Source organism: Melitaea cinxia, chromosome 8 (assembly GCF_905220565.1).
Source record: "Melitaea cinxia chromosome 8, ilMelCinx1.1, whole genome shotgun sequence".
Taxonomy (NCBI): domain Eukaryota; kingdom Metazoa; phylum Arthropoda; class Insecta; order Lepidoptera; family Nymphalidae; genus Melitaea; species Melitaea cinxia.
This window is the reverse complement of record NC_059401.1, coordinates 13,908,145-13,925,395: the sequence shown is the minus strand read 5'-3', so window position 1 is coordinate 13,925,395 and position 17,251 is coordinate 13,908,145. Positions and strand designations below refer to the sequence as shown.

Sequence of the window (17,251 nt, the reverse complement as noted above, 5' to 3'; positions counted from 1 at the left end):
GGTGTGTAGAGATGCACATCGTCGCCATATCCACAAATCTGTCATTGAAGAAGAAGATTCTAGCAAAATCTGGAATTTTCTTAAATCTCTTGGAATTGGCAAAGCGCGTCTGGATAATAGTTCTCAAAATCTTAATCTTGACGAGTTAAATCTCCACTTCTCTTCGTCTGTTGCCATAGATAGTGTAACTAAAGCCCATACAAGAAATCAACTTTCAGCTTTGTCAGTTCCTGATTCTCCCATTTTCTTTCTTGATCAGCTTTCTGAATGTGATGTTAAGAAGAATATATTAGCAATAACTTCAAATTCCGTTGGTTCTGATAGCATTAGTCGGAAAATGATCATTCCTCTCCTTGATATACTAACACCGGTAATTACATCCATTTTTAATACTTCCATCTCTACCTGCACTTTCCCATCGATGTGGAAAGATGCTGAAATTGTACCTCTCCCAAAAAAACCTAATCCGTCGTCCTTATCCGAATATCGTCCTATTTCCATCCTCCCTTTTCTGTCCAAAGCACTTGAACGGCTTGTGCATCAACAGCTCAGCAGTTTCCTTTTAAAACACCGTCTGTTGAATCCCATGCAATCCGGTTTTCGTCCAGGTCACAGTACGACTACTGCGCTTGTAAAAATAACTGATGATATACGATCAAATATGGAAAACCAACAGGTCACGGTATTAACGTTACTCGATTTTAGTAACGCCTTTAATACCGTGGACTTTGATATACTATGTGATATTTTACGTTCTCTTAACATATCTCCTGAGGTTGCTGATTGGTTTCTTAGTTACTTGCAGGGTCGCCGGCAGCGAGTTAAATTGAATGACTCATACTCCAATTGGTCAATGGTCAATACCGGTGTCCCGCAAGGTGGCGTGCTCTCCCCTCTTTTGTTTTCAATATTTATAAACTCTATCTGTAATGTAATATCTTCTTTCTACCACCTCTATGCAGATGATCTCCAGATATACTCTCACTCCACTGTTCATAACTTATCTCAGTGTGTATCGCGTATAAACAATGACCTTTTAGCCATTGGTAAATGGAGTAAAGCCTATGGCCTAAATATAAATCCAACTAAAACGAAAGCTATTATTATAGGAAGCTCCAGACTGCTCAGCCGCATTGATAAATCTGAGCTATCTCCTGTTACATTTAATGGATTCACCATTCCATATAGCGAAAGCGTGAGAAATTTAGGTGTTATCTTTGACCAACATCTCTCTTGGGGTCCTCAAATATGTGAAATTAGTCGCAGACTGTTCGCTTCGGTTGGGTCTCTCCGCAGATTGCGTAATCTTCTGCCTATTCCTACTAAAATTGCTCTTGCACATAGTCTCCTATTACCAATTCTTGATTATGCTGATACTTGCTATCTTGACATCACAGAGGAGCAGCTTAATAAGCTTGAGCGCATTCAAAATGTATGTATAAGATTTATCTTTGGACTACGCAAATATGACCATATTTCGGAATTTCGCAAAAAACTCAAGTGGCTCCCAATTCGCCTTCGCAGGAATACTCATATCCTTACCCTACTTTACTCCATTTTATTTAATCCCTTTACCCCTTCCTATCTGAAAGAACGTTTCAAATTCCTTGGTGATTCTCACGAACGCTGTCTTCGTTCTGACAGTAATTTTCTTCTTGAAATTCCTTCTCACTCCTCTTCCTTTTATGACAAATCTTTTACAGTTCAAGCCTCTCGCTTATGGAATACCTTGCCATTGAATATCAGACGTGTACAAACACCTGCACTTTTTAAAAATACTGTTTGGAAGCATTTTCTTGAAACTCAACAATAAACAAGTAATTCATAATTATAATGTATACATATATGTATTTATATGTATGTATGCATGTACGTGGGTATATATGTATATATGTATGTATGTATTTATATATCTATTATAGTATGTATGTATGTATTTATGTATCTATTTATGTATGTATGTATGTATGTATATGTTTAATTATTTGAATATTTATGATAAATTTGTTGTAACTTGTACACCTATGCTGACGCTAGACCATTTCCTTTGCCCTAAGGTTGCCTGGAAGAGATCGCTTTTTAGCGATAAGGCCGCCCTTTGTACCTAATGAATATATTGTCAATATTTTCTTTCTTTCTTTGATATGTATTATTTCTGTTTTTGGTGTACAATAAAGTGTATTATTATTATTATTATTATTACTTTTCGAGTTATATCTAATAATGCGTTTTTACTTGACGCTTTTTTGTCTACCTACGTATACCACATAACTTTTTACTGGATGTACCGATTTTGATAATTCTTTTTTTTTGGAAAGGAGATATCCCTAGTTTGGTACCGTGATAAGGAAACCAGGGTCTGATGATGGGATCCCAAAGAAATCGAGGGAACTTCTCGAAAATCCGCATAACTTTTTACTGGGTGTACCGATTTTGATAATTTTTTATTTAATCGAAAGCTGATGTTTATTATGACATTTGATATCATTACATTTAAATTTTATCGAGATCTTATAACTACTTTTTGAGTAATCTTTGATAACGCGTAGTTACTTGACTGTTTTTTCGTCGATCTACGTTGTATTACTTGTTGATGTAATTGAATTTTCGTTTGCGAGCAAATACAATTATTAGCAATAAGATCGCCTGGTTGAACAATTTGTTACTATAATTGCTTGTTATGTAAATTTTGTTCTTTATTTACATGCGCAATAAAGTATATTATTATTATTATTATTATAGATAACTCGCCTTCAATCTAAAAAGTCAACACCAAACGAGTATCATGAATACTTATACTTCACTACATAGTATAAAACAAAGTCGCTTTCCGCAGTCTGTATGCTAAGATCTTTAAACCTACGCAACGGTAATATAATAATGTACTATTATATAATATATACATAATAATGTAATACAATATAGGTATCTAATATATAAAATTCTCGTGTCACAGTTTTCGTTGCCATACTCCTCCGAAACGGCTTGACCGATTTTGATGAAATTTTTTGTGCTTATGCGGTATCTATGAGAATCGGCCAACATCTATTTTTCATCCCCCCAAATGTTAGGGGTAGTCCACCCCTAAATTTATTTTTTATTTTTTTATGATACAACATTAAAAAATACATACAACCCTAAATTTTCACCCTTCTACCACCAACCCCTATTTTAAAATAGCGTTTAGCGGCAAGACAACGTTTGCCGGGTCAGCTAGTTTTTTATATATTAGTATCTTTTCATCTATATATATTTTATATTTAGTATCAGCATTGCACCCGTGCGACGCCGGGACGAGTCGCTAGTATTAGAATAAAAGTTGAAAGTATTCATTATGAACGTAAGTGTAGTGACTGAATTCATTACCAAAAATTATTTACGCACCAAAAAAATAAATTTAATTTACTTTTTATTGTACACAGCAAATATATTATACTAATATTAAATTTAAAATATATATATATATATTAAAAAAAAATATATTATATATATATTATATATTAAAATTTTTTTTTAATGAATGCCATGTCTACGGATTCCAAGATCTATATTTTTTACGCATATTCGTAAGTTGTTTACCAAATGGCGCTAGTAGTGTTTTACGAAGTATTGTAGAGGTGGGGTGCGGCAAAGAGGGAACGAATGCTCAAGGTTATTTGGTCAGGGTAGCGCCTTAATAAACGTTTATTTAACGGCGACGTGTTGGTGCAGCGGTCACAAGCACTGGTTGTTGCGCTAGCGATCGCAGGTTCGACTTCCGCTCACGACAGACATTTGATCGGCCATATAGATGTTTGACGTGGTCTGGGCGCTTTTGTGCTTGTGTATTGTGTGTTTTCGGACCCCCGACACAGGAGAAAATTCTACTGGGGCCGTTGAGTGTGAAATATTTATTTATTTTACATTTTGTGATATATATAACTATGATACACTCTTGTCTGATTATGACTTCCTTGTTTCATTTGAATTTAGCATCATATAGATATTTAATGACTATCTACGCATCATTCATCAATGCGATATCTGTCGCCGAGCGGTAAATATCCGTGCTACCGTGTGACTACGCAAATAAATAAAATGAACTAAAATAAAGGAAATGGAATTTTGAGAAATAATAAAAAAATAAAAAACAAAAAATATTTATGACAGTTATATATTTAACCGACTGCAAAGGAGGCGTTATCATTCGTCTTCGACTCATAATCATATCTGTGTGTCGCATGCCCAATTTCAAAACACAGTAAGGGACAATTTTTTTTTTCTTTTTAAATATATCTATATAAATGTTCACACAACTCCATTGGAACGAAAAATGCTAAAAAATCGATTTCGAAAAATTTGTTCTTTGCTGTGTTTTGAAATTGTGCAGCCGGTGTGTGTATCTGTGTGCACGTCCGCGCTCGCAAACGTACTTCAGACGATTAAATAAAACACAGGAAACTGTTTATTAATAAAAGAGACGATAACATTTATTAGAGTTCTATATTTGAATCCAATCATTCGTCCTCGAATCGTATGTGCGTGTGCGTGGGTTGCGGCGAGGCGGGCGCGAGCGCGGGCGGCGCGAGCTCGGCGGCGCGCGCCAGCAGCCGCGCCCGGCCGCGCACGCGCCGCGCCGCCCGCGCCGCGTCCGCCGCGCGCCACTGCTCCTGCTCCTCTGCGCCGCACAGCACGCGCGCGCGCCCCGACTGGCCGCAGTACTGCACGCAACAAAAAAAAAAAAAGGCATGGGCACTCAAGAGCCTATGGATGTTAAAATTAAAAAAAAAAAAATACTGCACGCAACAGACAGCGTTCATATATAACTAGCGGATTCGACCATAAATAACGCGACGCGGGTTCGAACCCCGCTGGAGCGGTCAATTTTTGATATGATATTCAAAAATGTTTAGAATTCCTAATGTGTGGGTAACACGTTGAATGTATATATAGCAAAATAAGTATATGGCTTTTTTAATTTTTTTTTTTAACTTTTTGTTCAGTTTTTTTTTTCACTTTATCACAAATATGCGCTTATGAGTCCCGCGATAACATCTTCTCTCACCACCATGGTTAGACTGGTAGAGATCTCTTACAGAGATAAGTTCGCCCTTGCCAACATTTTTTGTAAACTTGTAATTATGATTTTTTTTAAAGTGCAATAAAGAATATATAATAATAATAATAACACAAAAATAAAATCGTAGATATTAAAAAAAATAGAATGGGGTCGTCTCCTGTTAAAGATTTTCATTGTAATATGAAACTTTGAATAGTTACGGGTTTCTGTAAAGAGCTCACTATAGACGGCGCCACGGTTCGCTTAAACCGAATATAAAAATTATCATATCAAAAATTTCGATCTAGCGGGTAGGTACATCATTCTATAGTTTAATTGGCTGAAGCGCCGACACGGTCAGTCGGAGACGCGGGTTCGAACCCCGCTGGAGCGGTCAATTTTTGATATGATATTCAAAAATGTTTATTAATAAATTATTTAAATTATAAGTTTAAACATTATTAAGATTCTGTTGTCAAAGACACGAGTAATTATATGCGTGTGTGTTTTAAATACATGGTAGTGTGCGTAATGTTTTTTTATTTATTAATTTAATGTATTATGCACAATTTAAAAAAATATTAGCATTTTGCACTCCATCTCTATATAAAATATAAGTGTGCGAAATTCCACATTCCCTCGTCCGCGCAATTATCGTAGAAAGGGTTACATGTTTTGCTTCACGTATATATAGAAAATTTAGAACTTAATTATCGGACCCGGCAGATACCCTAACCAGAATAGCAGCTATCAAATTCTATTATCGACATACTGATAGTTGCATCTATCGTGTCCAATTGTGTTTTTAAACCATCGATGAATCCATTGAAGTGTACACACGAAATTTTAAACAAATCGGTCCATCTGTTTAAGAGAAGGTGACAAACACATGTACAGAAGAATTATATATAAATATAATGTCTTCATTATACACACACTTTGATCTGTCCCTAAGCTACGCTTTATACCTGTGTTATCGGCACGGATTTTAAGCGCTTGCTGACAACGTGGGGATCGTTTTGCGCATCGTGCAGGAGTCGCCAACATTTTGCGATTCATGTAAAATTAACATTTTATTTACGAGAGGAAAATGATTGTATTAAATACTAGCTGACCCGGCGAACTTCGTATCGCCTAACAGTCGATTCTTTAATTTTTTATTTTTTTAAGTTAATAAGTCAACAATTACATTATGTCAAAAATTAAAAATTATAAAACTCACAAAATTCTTTCAATAGTCACTAAAAATCACAATGAAATTTTTTTTTTTTTGAATTTTTCTCTCCGTAAGAACCATCCTCGTACTTCAAGGAATATTTAATAATTGTGTTTGCTCGCAAACGAAAAAAAAACCGACTTCAATTACATCGAAGAGTAATACAACGTAGATCGACGAAAAAATAGTAATACTTTGTTCGTATTCCATATAACGCGACATTATAAAATTGTAGAATTATATAATGTTCTACTGTTATATCTAACATTTTGTTAGCGATTGTAGGCAGAAATTTCATAAAAGGCCCGTCGTCGATTCGCGCGAAGCGCTGACATCGCTTATTACGGCGGGTTTTTTAGTTGAAGCGGATTTATATAGAATTACGGTTTATGTCTTTTTTATTAAAAATATGTAATGTTCATGTTTTCACACAGCTCCGATGCACGACTGGAGTTTACCCCTTCAGATCAACTGTCTAAATAGGCACAAAAAGGCTTACTAGTCTAAGAAATATATTATTACTATATCAAATTGTAAATAAATGAATGCAATAACGCCATCTATCGGAACCTAATTGCGTTATTAGAAAATGTCTGAACGCCATCTCTAACAAGGTCATTCGTTCAGTAGATTTTACTGTTCAATTTTTTCATTCCGGGGCCTTAAATGAAAATCGATTCTTAAGGAGAAAACTCCAAAAACAGTCAAATAAATACGCCATATCAGATATAGCTCAAAAAGTTCGAGTCAAATCTCAATTATATTTAAATGGGACCACATGACAAGCACCACCTATCGATAAAAAAAAAGAATCATCGATATCGGTCCACCCAGTAAAATAGTAATGAGGTTAATATAACGTTGGTCGACGTAAAATAGCCAAGTAAATACCCAGTATTAGCGATAACTCAAAAATTAAAAGCTCAAATATATTTATAACGAATAAACTGCTACTCTCTACTCTAGTGGAATATTGTAATTTGATCGATAGTGAACGAAGTAATTTCATAACATTTTGATAGATGGCGTTGTGGCAAAGTATTGAACATGACCACAGTCGTCTTAACATCGTCATGTAAATACGTGTCATCAAAGATTACTCAAAAATTGCTCATTATATCTCAATCATATTTAAAACGGACGACATGACAAGTATTAGCTTTTGATTTATACAAAAAAGATCAAAATCAGTGCACCCAGTAAAAAGATATAACGTATAATACAACGTAGGGTGACGAAAAAACCGTCAAGTAAATACGCAATATTAGATATAACTCACAAATTACGAATCAAATCTCAATTAAATTTGAATGGGACCACGTGACGAATAGTAGCTTTTAATTTATATAAGAAACGTCAAAATCGGTGCACCCAGTAAAAAGTTATGAGGTATAATACAACGTAAGGTGACGAAAATAATGTCAAGTAAATACGCGTTATCAAAGATTAATCAAAAAGTAGTTTTCAGATCTCGATAAAATTTATATGTGACCACATGATAAACATCAGCTTTCGATTAAAGTAAAAATTATCAAAATCGATACACCCAGTAAAAAGTTATTGCGGATTTTCAAGAGTTTCTCTCGATTTCTCTGCGATCCCATCATCAGATCCTGGTTTCCTTATCATGGTACCAAACTAGGGATATCCCCTTTCCAACAAAAAAAGAATTATCAAAATCGGTACACTCAGTAGAAAGTTATGTGGCATAATACAACGTAGGTCGACGAAAAAAGCGTCAAGTAAAAACGCATTATTAGATATAATTCGAAAAGTAGTTGTTAGATCTCAAATAAATTTAAATGGGACCAATCGGCACACACCACCCTTCGATTAAAACAAAATTTGTCGAAATCGGTCTACCTGGTCAAAAGTTCTGATGTAACATACATAAAAAAAAAAAAAAAAAAAAAAAAATAAAAAAAAAAAAAAAAAATACAGTCGAATTGAGAACCTCCTCCTTTTTTGGAAGTCGGTTAAAAAAAAAAAATTAGCGAAATCGGTCCAACCGTTCTCGAGTTTTGCGCTTAGCAACACATTCAGCGACTCATTTTTATATTATAGATTAATAAAACATTTAAAATGAGAGTAAAAAAAACAAGAAAATTAAGAATAAATGTAGTAGCCATTTCGTCATAGATAAAGAAAGTCATGAAATATGAATTAATAATCGAGGCACATTTGTACAGAGGTTTACAGACCCTGAAGCAAAGGAAATCACGAAATGCGCATAAGTGCCAACTTTCACATCAACGTGTGACTAATCATTCACTTTGGCCTTGTGCCTCACCTCTAAAACAGCAGAGGCCTTTTGTGCAGGTTCATTCAGCGCTCAACATCCGTAGCGATAACTACAATAGCTGACTAGATACAAATTTCATAGCAAATTCATTAGTGTTTTTATTTGTGAATAATGATATACTTACTTCGTCCGCAGCTTTTGCAGAATCAAATCTAATAATAACATCAGTTTGTCCTTCCTTAACATCCACATGCAACACATGAATGTTGCTTTTTATCTAAAATAAAATGTAATGCATAATTAAATTTAAGAAAAATATGGCTATACATAATGAAAATATAATTATTATTATGATCTGAATTATTAAAAAATATTGCAAAATTCCTGTTGAATTAATTCTGTTGATCACAATATTTAAAATAAAGAACAAAATAAAAATGACAAATAAAATATATAATATTGACGATAATAACTCTGTCTTTTAAAAAGATACATGGTTCTTCATTAACTCCAATTACATAATATTACATTATACTATTATATTTACTCAAGAAAAAAATGTGAAATCTGACATACGAAATAAATTCTAAAACATCTACCAATTTACAGAGTATCAGCGAGGTTTAAGCTTGTAAAACTGACTGGCTCTTAACAAATAACACATAAAGCTGATGTAGATCTTTGAAAATCTCATAAAATATAAATATCAACTAAAAGGCTTTAAAGATCTTAGAATCTGATCTATTCTTAATGTGGAGGTTCACTAAGGGGGCGTTCATAAAACACGTGAGATGTTGAAGAGGCGGGGGGGGGGGGGTCGAGTCAAATCTCATCAAATCTTACGTTGGAGAGAGGGCAAATATCACGCAATTTTTTTTCTGATTGAAACAAAAAAAAATCTATACTATTTTGGTCTAGATCAAGATTTAATCTTAAGCGTAATCGTAATACGATTAAGATCATTCACTAATTCGTTCGAAAGAAAATAATTTCAGTAACAATCCAACGCGTTTACGTAAGAAACCCACATTTTGAAAAATCTCACGTGAGATTGGGGGTTGGGGGAGGGGGGGTTGAATAAGATCTCACGACATTTCACTAGGGGGGAGGGAGGGACAGAAAATTTAAAAAAAAAACCTCACGTACTTTATGGACCTAAGATGTTTAAGGAAAAGTTCTAAGATATATTGATCAACAATTATTAGTAGGGTATACTTAGGGGGTATATAGTATTGATTAGTAAATCATCATTCAGATCATCATCATTTTAGTCTTTTGCCCAACAGTGAGACTTACAAGCTGTTCCAGTACTGTAAAAAAATATCGAAAAATGTTCTTACAGTTCTCTTTGTAAGCCTGACATCCATGCAGGGCTCTGGTAGGACTTCCTTAACAAATACACCTGGTATCTTTTGCAGTGGTTCAACATTTTTTGCATTGTCTATAGCTCTTGTACTATTCACTGAAAGGAAAATTAAAGAATTTAAAACAAAATATAATATTTAAATATTCACAGATTTTTATTTATTATTTATAGATATTTAAGCAGATTCTAAATTTTTTTAAATACTGTTTGGGTGGCCAACAAATGTAGTGTCTACCTGATGGCAAACAATTGCCATAAGTTTACCATAGGTCAATTGCCATTACAAGTGGTTTGCAGGCCCTACCGCTGTTATGTCTACTTAGGCTATATTAATTATTTTTTCATCATCTTAGGAGATATTAGACCAATTCCAAAAATTAGTTTTCTCTTCTTCTTTTCTAATTGATAATATGCTAAATCTTACAATATGACAGACCAGCAGAGCAGTAAAAATGAAAATGCAATGCATTACACTGCAGAAATATTTTAAGTAGTTATTGATAAATATATTAGAAATATAAATTTTGATAATAAGTTTCCTTTTTATGTCTGGGTTGTCTGGAAGAAATGGGTAATTAGCCATAAATCTGCCCATTATCTGTCTGCCCATTGTCTGTCGCCCATTGTCTGTAACTATCTTTATGCTATGTTTGTAATATATTTGTGGTGTACAATATAGTATAAATAAATAAATATACAGTTTTATCTACTTAAATTTTGTCAAGTAGAAGTTACTAATAGCAACAAGACTGCCTTTTTAATAGCCGATATAATAAAGTTTTTAAAAATCTATCTTTCTCTCTAAGTATAATAATAAAACGTAATTACCAGATTCTATTTCAACTGATGGAGCAGCCGGAGCAGGAATCCCTGAATAAGCATGCCTCTTACTTTGCAAGTTCGTTTTAATCTCCTTCATATATTTCCTTTGTAGATTTAAATATTTGTTCCTGAGGGCTTTCCATTCGGACTTTGGTAAAACTTGCAAACCCCACAGTGCTCCCTTTGGAGCTTCGCCTTTTACGAGACCTTTACCTTTTTCTTTTGACAACTTTTTCTTTTGTTTCCTTTTTCTTGGTGTGTCAGTTTTATTTTTACCCTCATCGTTACTTGTCATTTCATCTCTAGATTCTATGTCTGTCACTTTACTTTCCTAAATAAATAGAAAAAAAAGTCACATGAGTAAAGCTATTTTAAAAAATAAATAATATGTAATTATCTATAAAGACTACATTTGTTAATGACAATGTTCAATTATTATTACAGCCTATACAGTCCACTGCTGGACATAGGCCTCCACAAGTTTACGCTGTAGCATATATTTTTATTAGCACGTGGTTTCGTTCCTGCTGATGTATAATAGCACAGTTATGCACTAGCGTTGCTATTTACTTTTTCTAGGCGACTGATTTAATTTTTTGGAATACCCTCGTATTGTATTACGTCGCGGTTCACCTTAGGGGGTAGTTGTGTCGCGACGCGCGGGGTTTGCTAGGGTATATAAGCCTCAGGGCGAGTGTTTGCGGCCTTTTTTTGCTCTTTTGCTCTTTTTCTTTTTTGGGTTGGATTCTCTCGCCGTCTTAAGATCTGAGTGCAATTTATTGTGGGTGAGTCATTGTAGTTTCTTATGGTATAAGCTTTGCTTTAGTGTAAGTTGATTTTGTGTGTTTTGAAAAAGAAGATTCTGTAGGATTTTTTTTTTACTCTCTCTCTTGTGTCTCGTGTTAGGAGTTGTGGGTGTCTCTCTAACCCAGCAAGCAATTTTTTAACACGTAGCACTGGCGCCCAACGTAAATTCTATAATATTTAAAATTATTTGTTTGTCGGTGAATTATTTTAATTATTTTATTTTGAAGGGTATCGCATTGGCACTCAATTTTTTTTTTTTTCTTATTCCTGGCAAGTGGTTTTCTCTGGGTATGTAAAGGGTCTTGTCCTTGTGTCTTTGTGTGTTTTGTGTTTTGTGAATTGTGTTAAATTATTACTTTTCATTTTTATTAATTAAATTTGATTACTGTTTCGTTTAGGTTGTGTATTTATATTAGTATGTTTAAAATTTAAAGTTAATATTTATAAGTTTTTATTTGAATTTAAAAGATTTGTACGAACGTAGTCACGGTTTTTGCATTGTTAATCGTTCCTTGCTAAAAATTTTCAGTTACCTACTTTTTGTATTAATTATTTCTTGCTCAATAATTTTTGCCGTAACTAAATTTTTTTTTGACTACCCTCTATTAACGAATATTTTTGCTTACTTTGTACTTTCTTTGTTACATTTTAACATTAATTTAAATCGAACTTTTATTTGTACTTTTTGTTTCGTTTAAATTTTATTATTGTGCTACGATGACTCACTCAATAAAATTCGTATCCCTGCCTAAGGCTGAGTTAGAATATGAGGTGGTTGTTCGGAATGAGGAGCCAGCTGCCACGGTTTTAGCTTTACGTAAACAAATATTACAATTGTCGGAATTGTTACCGTCAGAGGAGATTTTGGTCAATCCGTTGGATATTATAACCGATTTGGCAGGTATTAGTGACACTTTGATAAAAGTGAAATCAATTATTAATATATTTTAGTTATAATAAATTTTAGTTTTCGGTAAGGAGTTAGTGTCGTGTGGTTCGCATTATTTGGACTTTGATAGTATAGAAAATATGATTTTTACTCCTCGTGACTGTTATGCGGAGAACTTAGGTCGGTTGGCGAGTATTTTCGATAAAGTTCAATTTCGGTTGTATGCCGCTCATTTAAAAAATACTTCAAGTTATAATTTGCGTCGTAGGACTGCGGAATTTAATGTTGGTGATCTTGTTTATAAGAAAACTTACTTCTTGAGTGATAAAGATAAATACTTTTCTAAGAAATTAGCGCCTAAATTTATCAAATGTCGAATTGTTGGTAAAAGATCTCCTCTTGTATACGTATTACAGGATATGAATGGTAAAGATCTTGGGGTTTGGCATATTAAAGATTTGAAGTTAACAGGAAGTTCTGGTAGTAATGGAATTGATATTGTGTTTTCTTTTTGTTTTAAATCTATATTACGTATTCCATTTTTGAGATGGGTAATGATCTCATTTTTTTTTATTTTGTGCTTATACAAGTTCATGACTTATGATAGTTGTGTGTTGGGTACGTCTCTAATGTACTTTTGGTGTTTATTTTTGTTGAGTTATTCCACTGAGCAATAACTTAATTTGTGTGTGTTGGGTGCATCTCTAACGTATCTACCCACTCATATTATTTTGTTTAAAGCCTACGCCATAAGTTGTTGTTGTTGTGTTACAACTTAATTCTGGAACGGGTGGCGATTCCACATATTATTTTATTCTGTCGAATATATATTCGATTCTAATTGTGTTATGCACATTCTAAAGCCTACATCGGGAATACGGTATTAAATATGGATTAAAAAAAAAAAAAAAAAATTGTTAAATTAAAAATTTTAAGTAGCTGCTGAGTGGTGCTCATTTATAGACCGTCACTCTGAGTGTCAGGGCGTTAATTGTCTAGGTCGGTTAACGCACGTTGATAGTTGAATTTCAGGATGTTATGTTAGTGACGTATGATTGGGTCGTAAGACAGTGTTGCAGTGAATTCAAAATTATATGTGGTGTTTTTGTAATTCGATTATCTCTTATGATTAATCTATCAAAAAAAAAAAAAATTTTTTCTCTTAGTATGGAGTTAAATTTTATAATCCCTTCCTGAGCTTACCAGATTCTCTCCTTACATTAGTTTTTTTTAGAATTTTGCCAGAGATGCAAAATTCTTCTCTGTCGGGGGGGGGGTATTGTAGCATATATTTTTATTAGCACGTGGTTTCGTTCCTGCTGATGTATAATAGCACAGTTATGCACTAGCGTTGCTATTTACTTTTTCTAGGCGACTGATTTAATTTTTTGGAATACCCTCGTATTGTATTACGTCGCGGTTCACCTTAGGGGGTAGTTGTGTCGCGACGCGCGGGGTTTGCTAGGGTATATAAGCCTCAGGGCGAGTGTTTGCGGCCTTTTTTTGCTCTTTTGCTCTTTTTCTTTTTTGGGTTGGATTCTCTCGCCGTCTTAAGATCTGAGTGCAATTTATTGTGGGTGAGTCATTGTAGTTTCTTATGGTATAAGCTTTGCTTTAGTGTAAGTTGATTTTGTGTGTTTTGAAAAAGAAGATTCTGTAGGATTTTTTTTTTACTCTCTCTTTTGTGTCTCGTGTTAGGAGTTGTGGGTGTCTCTCTAACCCAGCAAACAATTTTTTAACAACGCCAAAAATAACGTGAACTCATGTGTTTTGCCCATAGTCACCACACTGGGCAGGCGGATTGGTGACCGCAGTACTGGCTTTGTCGCATCGAAGACGCTGCTGCCCGTCTTCGACCTGTGTATTTCAAAGCCAGCAGTTGGATGGTTATCCCGCCACCGGTCGGCTTTTTAAGTTCCAAGGTGATAGTGGAACTGTGTTATCCCTTAGTTGCCTCTTAAGACACCCACGGGAAGAGAGGGGGTGGCTATATTCTACAGTACCGTAGCCACACAGTACATTGTCAAAGTCATCATTGATCATAACTAAGTATTTAAAAGTAACAATAATAATGTTTACCTCGGTTGGTGTTGCTACAGTTTTATTTTCTTCCTGAAATAAAAATTCATAAGTTTAGTATAAGTTGTTATTAATGTTTTTTAAGCTAAAAAGAGATCACAGCCAAATAACACTGTTTTCAAGTAGTGTAGTGGTCTTGTGGTGAGGAACGTAGCCAGAGCCTCTGAAAAGTGTCTGAGATAGGGATAGTAAAGCTTTTCCAATGCTTCTTGAATTACAGATGTATATAGACTACTAATCCTATTTGAATAAACATTACTTTATTCAAATAGGATTCAAAAGAACCTCTGAATCGTCATTTAAGAAATTAAAATTATGTTCATTTTAAAAATATTAATTATTTACAGTTATGGTGAAGCTACCATCAAATGTCGATTGGCAAGAAACTCTACAGTTATTTACTAGGTGAGTGTATGCTTGTTTTTTACCCTGATGGTAATAAGATATTTTACAAATTTATTATGTATGTATTTAAAAAAAAAATGAACTTCTGGACATATTTTTTTTAAATATCACTTTCTGAACGCACCTATAAATATTTGACAAGCAAGAGAATTTTTTTTTGAACCAAAAGACATCAGATAATTTAAAGCTAGGAACATTTTGTATTGGAAAATTAAATTGTCGTTTTTAGTATTTTCTGTTACATATTATTTATGTTTCTCACCGTTTATACCTTCCCTGAACTTCAACAAATATTTCAAGATCAAAATTAGACAAATTGGTCCAGCCATTCTCAAGTTTTAGCGAGACAAACAGCAATTGATTTTTATACATCTAAATTTAAAATGTGACTATTATGAGGTGTATTACTTACTGTTGGGGTATCAACTGTTTTCTCCGTATCTGATTCTAGATCTGTTTTTAAATCTAAATTTTTTAAAGATTTCTTATCTTTACTCTTCTTAGTTTTCTTCTTTGGTGGTTCATATTCATCTTTCACAGTTGAATTATCGGAATATTCATCAATGCTGAACATTTTGATGGATGAAAGTTCTTCAGGAGGCATACACGATGGTAACTTGCAACCCATCTTTGTGAATGCATTCATACAATTTTGTGCGTCTTGGGGACTGCTGAATTCTATGAATGCAAAGCCCTGACAAAATAAAAACCATATTTAGAAAATAATACAATAATATTAACATTCCAGGTGAAGATAATAAGAAAGTATTTAATAGATGATAAAATAACAATACGCTTTTCTTCCACATGTCATTGTTACAAATTTTTTACTCTTTCTTAAATTTCAAAAACCTTGAGGCAACGTTAAAAAGTAATATGAAACTGTGGGCTTCTTAAAAATCTCAAATGACCATCAGTACTAATTTGGCACCGTTAGAAGCCATTGTATCAAATTAGTGAAGTTCGAATTTGCATGTGACCGTTGTTGATTTTTTGACTTATGAACCTTATGGCTTATATACAAACCTTAATATTTCGGGAATTCTTGAACTTTGGAAGTGATATGTATGCTACTTTTCCATAATCAGAGAAGACCCTTTCCAGCCATTCTCTGCTAGCTGTTACTGGTATAGATTCTACGTATATAGTCCTTTGATCAGCATCATATGGTATCATTTGAGTTTTTCTTCTTACCTTGAAAATGATAATAATTTGCCATAACATACAAAAATAAAACTAATACATTGTTCAGGAGGCAATTTTCAAAATTAGTCCCGTTTACTTTTTCACATACAACTTTTGAAAATATATTTGTTTTCATAGGCTTTTTTCTTAAAGAGGTATTTTAGAAATTTACATTGTAGTAGACTTGGCTTGAAAGACTACAGAGGTTCCAATCCTAAGTATGTCTTTTTTAACATAAAAATTGGTTGTCTGTAAAGTTGGTTTAAGGACGATAGTTTAACGTGACGTCATAACGAAACATCTCCTCGGATGCATAGGCCAATCAAGTGGAAGAGAGATAGATGCGGCGCAAGATGCGTGACGGGACAATAAGCGTAACGCCACAATAAGCTTATGCTACGACGCGTGTAAGTGTAACGCTACAATAAGTCATCCATTTACGTGGATGCCACCGGCGTTCATCGATTTATCAGACGGTGTAACGTCAAAATATTTGTTCAAATAAATATGGAGATGAGCAATTTTTAACATAACCTATTTGGTGAATATTTATTGTTGGATTCGTTAGTACTTACCTTTAACTTATCTTCGGATAGTTCTAGAAATGTGGAATGTTTCATAGCCTTTACTATGTCTCCAACGTCTTGTGTTAAAGAACGAATTTTGTTAAATTTTAGAAATTCGGCTAGGGGCACAAACGGATCAGCCTTAATTAAATCTCCGAGATATCTATCTTTGCTGAGATTAGCATCACTAAAATAAAATTCCATCTGTTTCATTATGTTTTCATATAAATGTTTTTTACGATGGCGAAGTCGTTTCTTTGGATTATTTTGGTGCTTCGTTTCATGATTGGCGGTATCTACATTCTCAGACTCCGACATGTTTCAATTTTTTACTTGTTGCTATTGAAATATCAAAATAATATGAATGCAAATTATAAAACTTGATATATTATTAATATATCTTATAAGTATTACTAGATAATTCCGTCGGAAAACAAATATAGTCTACTTTCCGCCAATTATTCGTTCATATTAAAATAGTTAACTGGTTATAAACACACAGAATACATGACATAAAGCAATTTAACAATGTCATCTTGACAGCTCTTGAAAACAGATTGATGCGATCATAGATAGGTACCTTCCAAATGCTAGAGATAGATTAGCTTACCGTTTAACGAACGCAAAAAAATTTCG

General features: G+C 33.8%; 1 protein-coding gene across 1 annotated transcript; it reads right to left on the bottom strand.

The window, feature by feature from the left end:
- Positions 1-4,137: 4,137 nt before the first annotated feature.
- LOC123655547 (la-related protein 7) lies at positions 4,138-17,168 on the bottom strand. The gene is made up of 8 exons (XM_045591318.1): positions 16,625-17,168; positions 15,891-16,058; positions 15,277-15,558; positions 14,460-14,492; positions 10,691-11,015; positions 9,837-9,958; positions 8,681-8,773; positions 4,138-4,700 (listed from the first exon to the last, which is right to left on the bottom strand). Exons 1-8 carry the CDS (start codon positions 16,931-16,933, stop codon positions 4,497-4,499), a joined length of 1,536 nt encoding a protein of 511 aa, XP_045447274.1. The 5' UTR covers positions 16,934-17,168; the 3' UTR covers positions 4,138-4,496.
- Between the last annotated feature and the right edge of the window lie 83 nt (positions 17,169-17,251).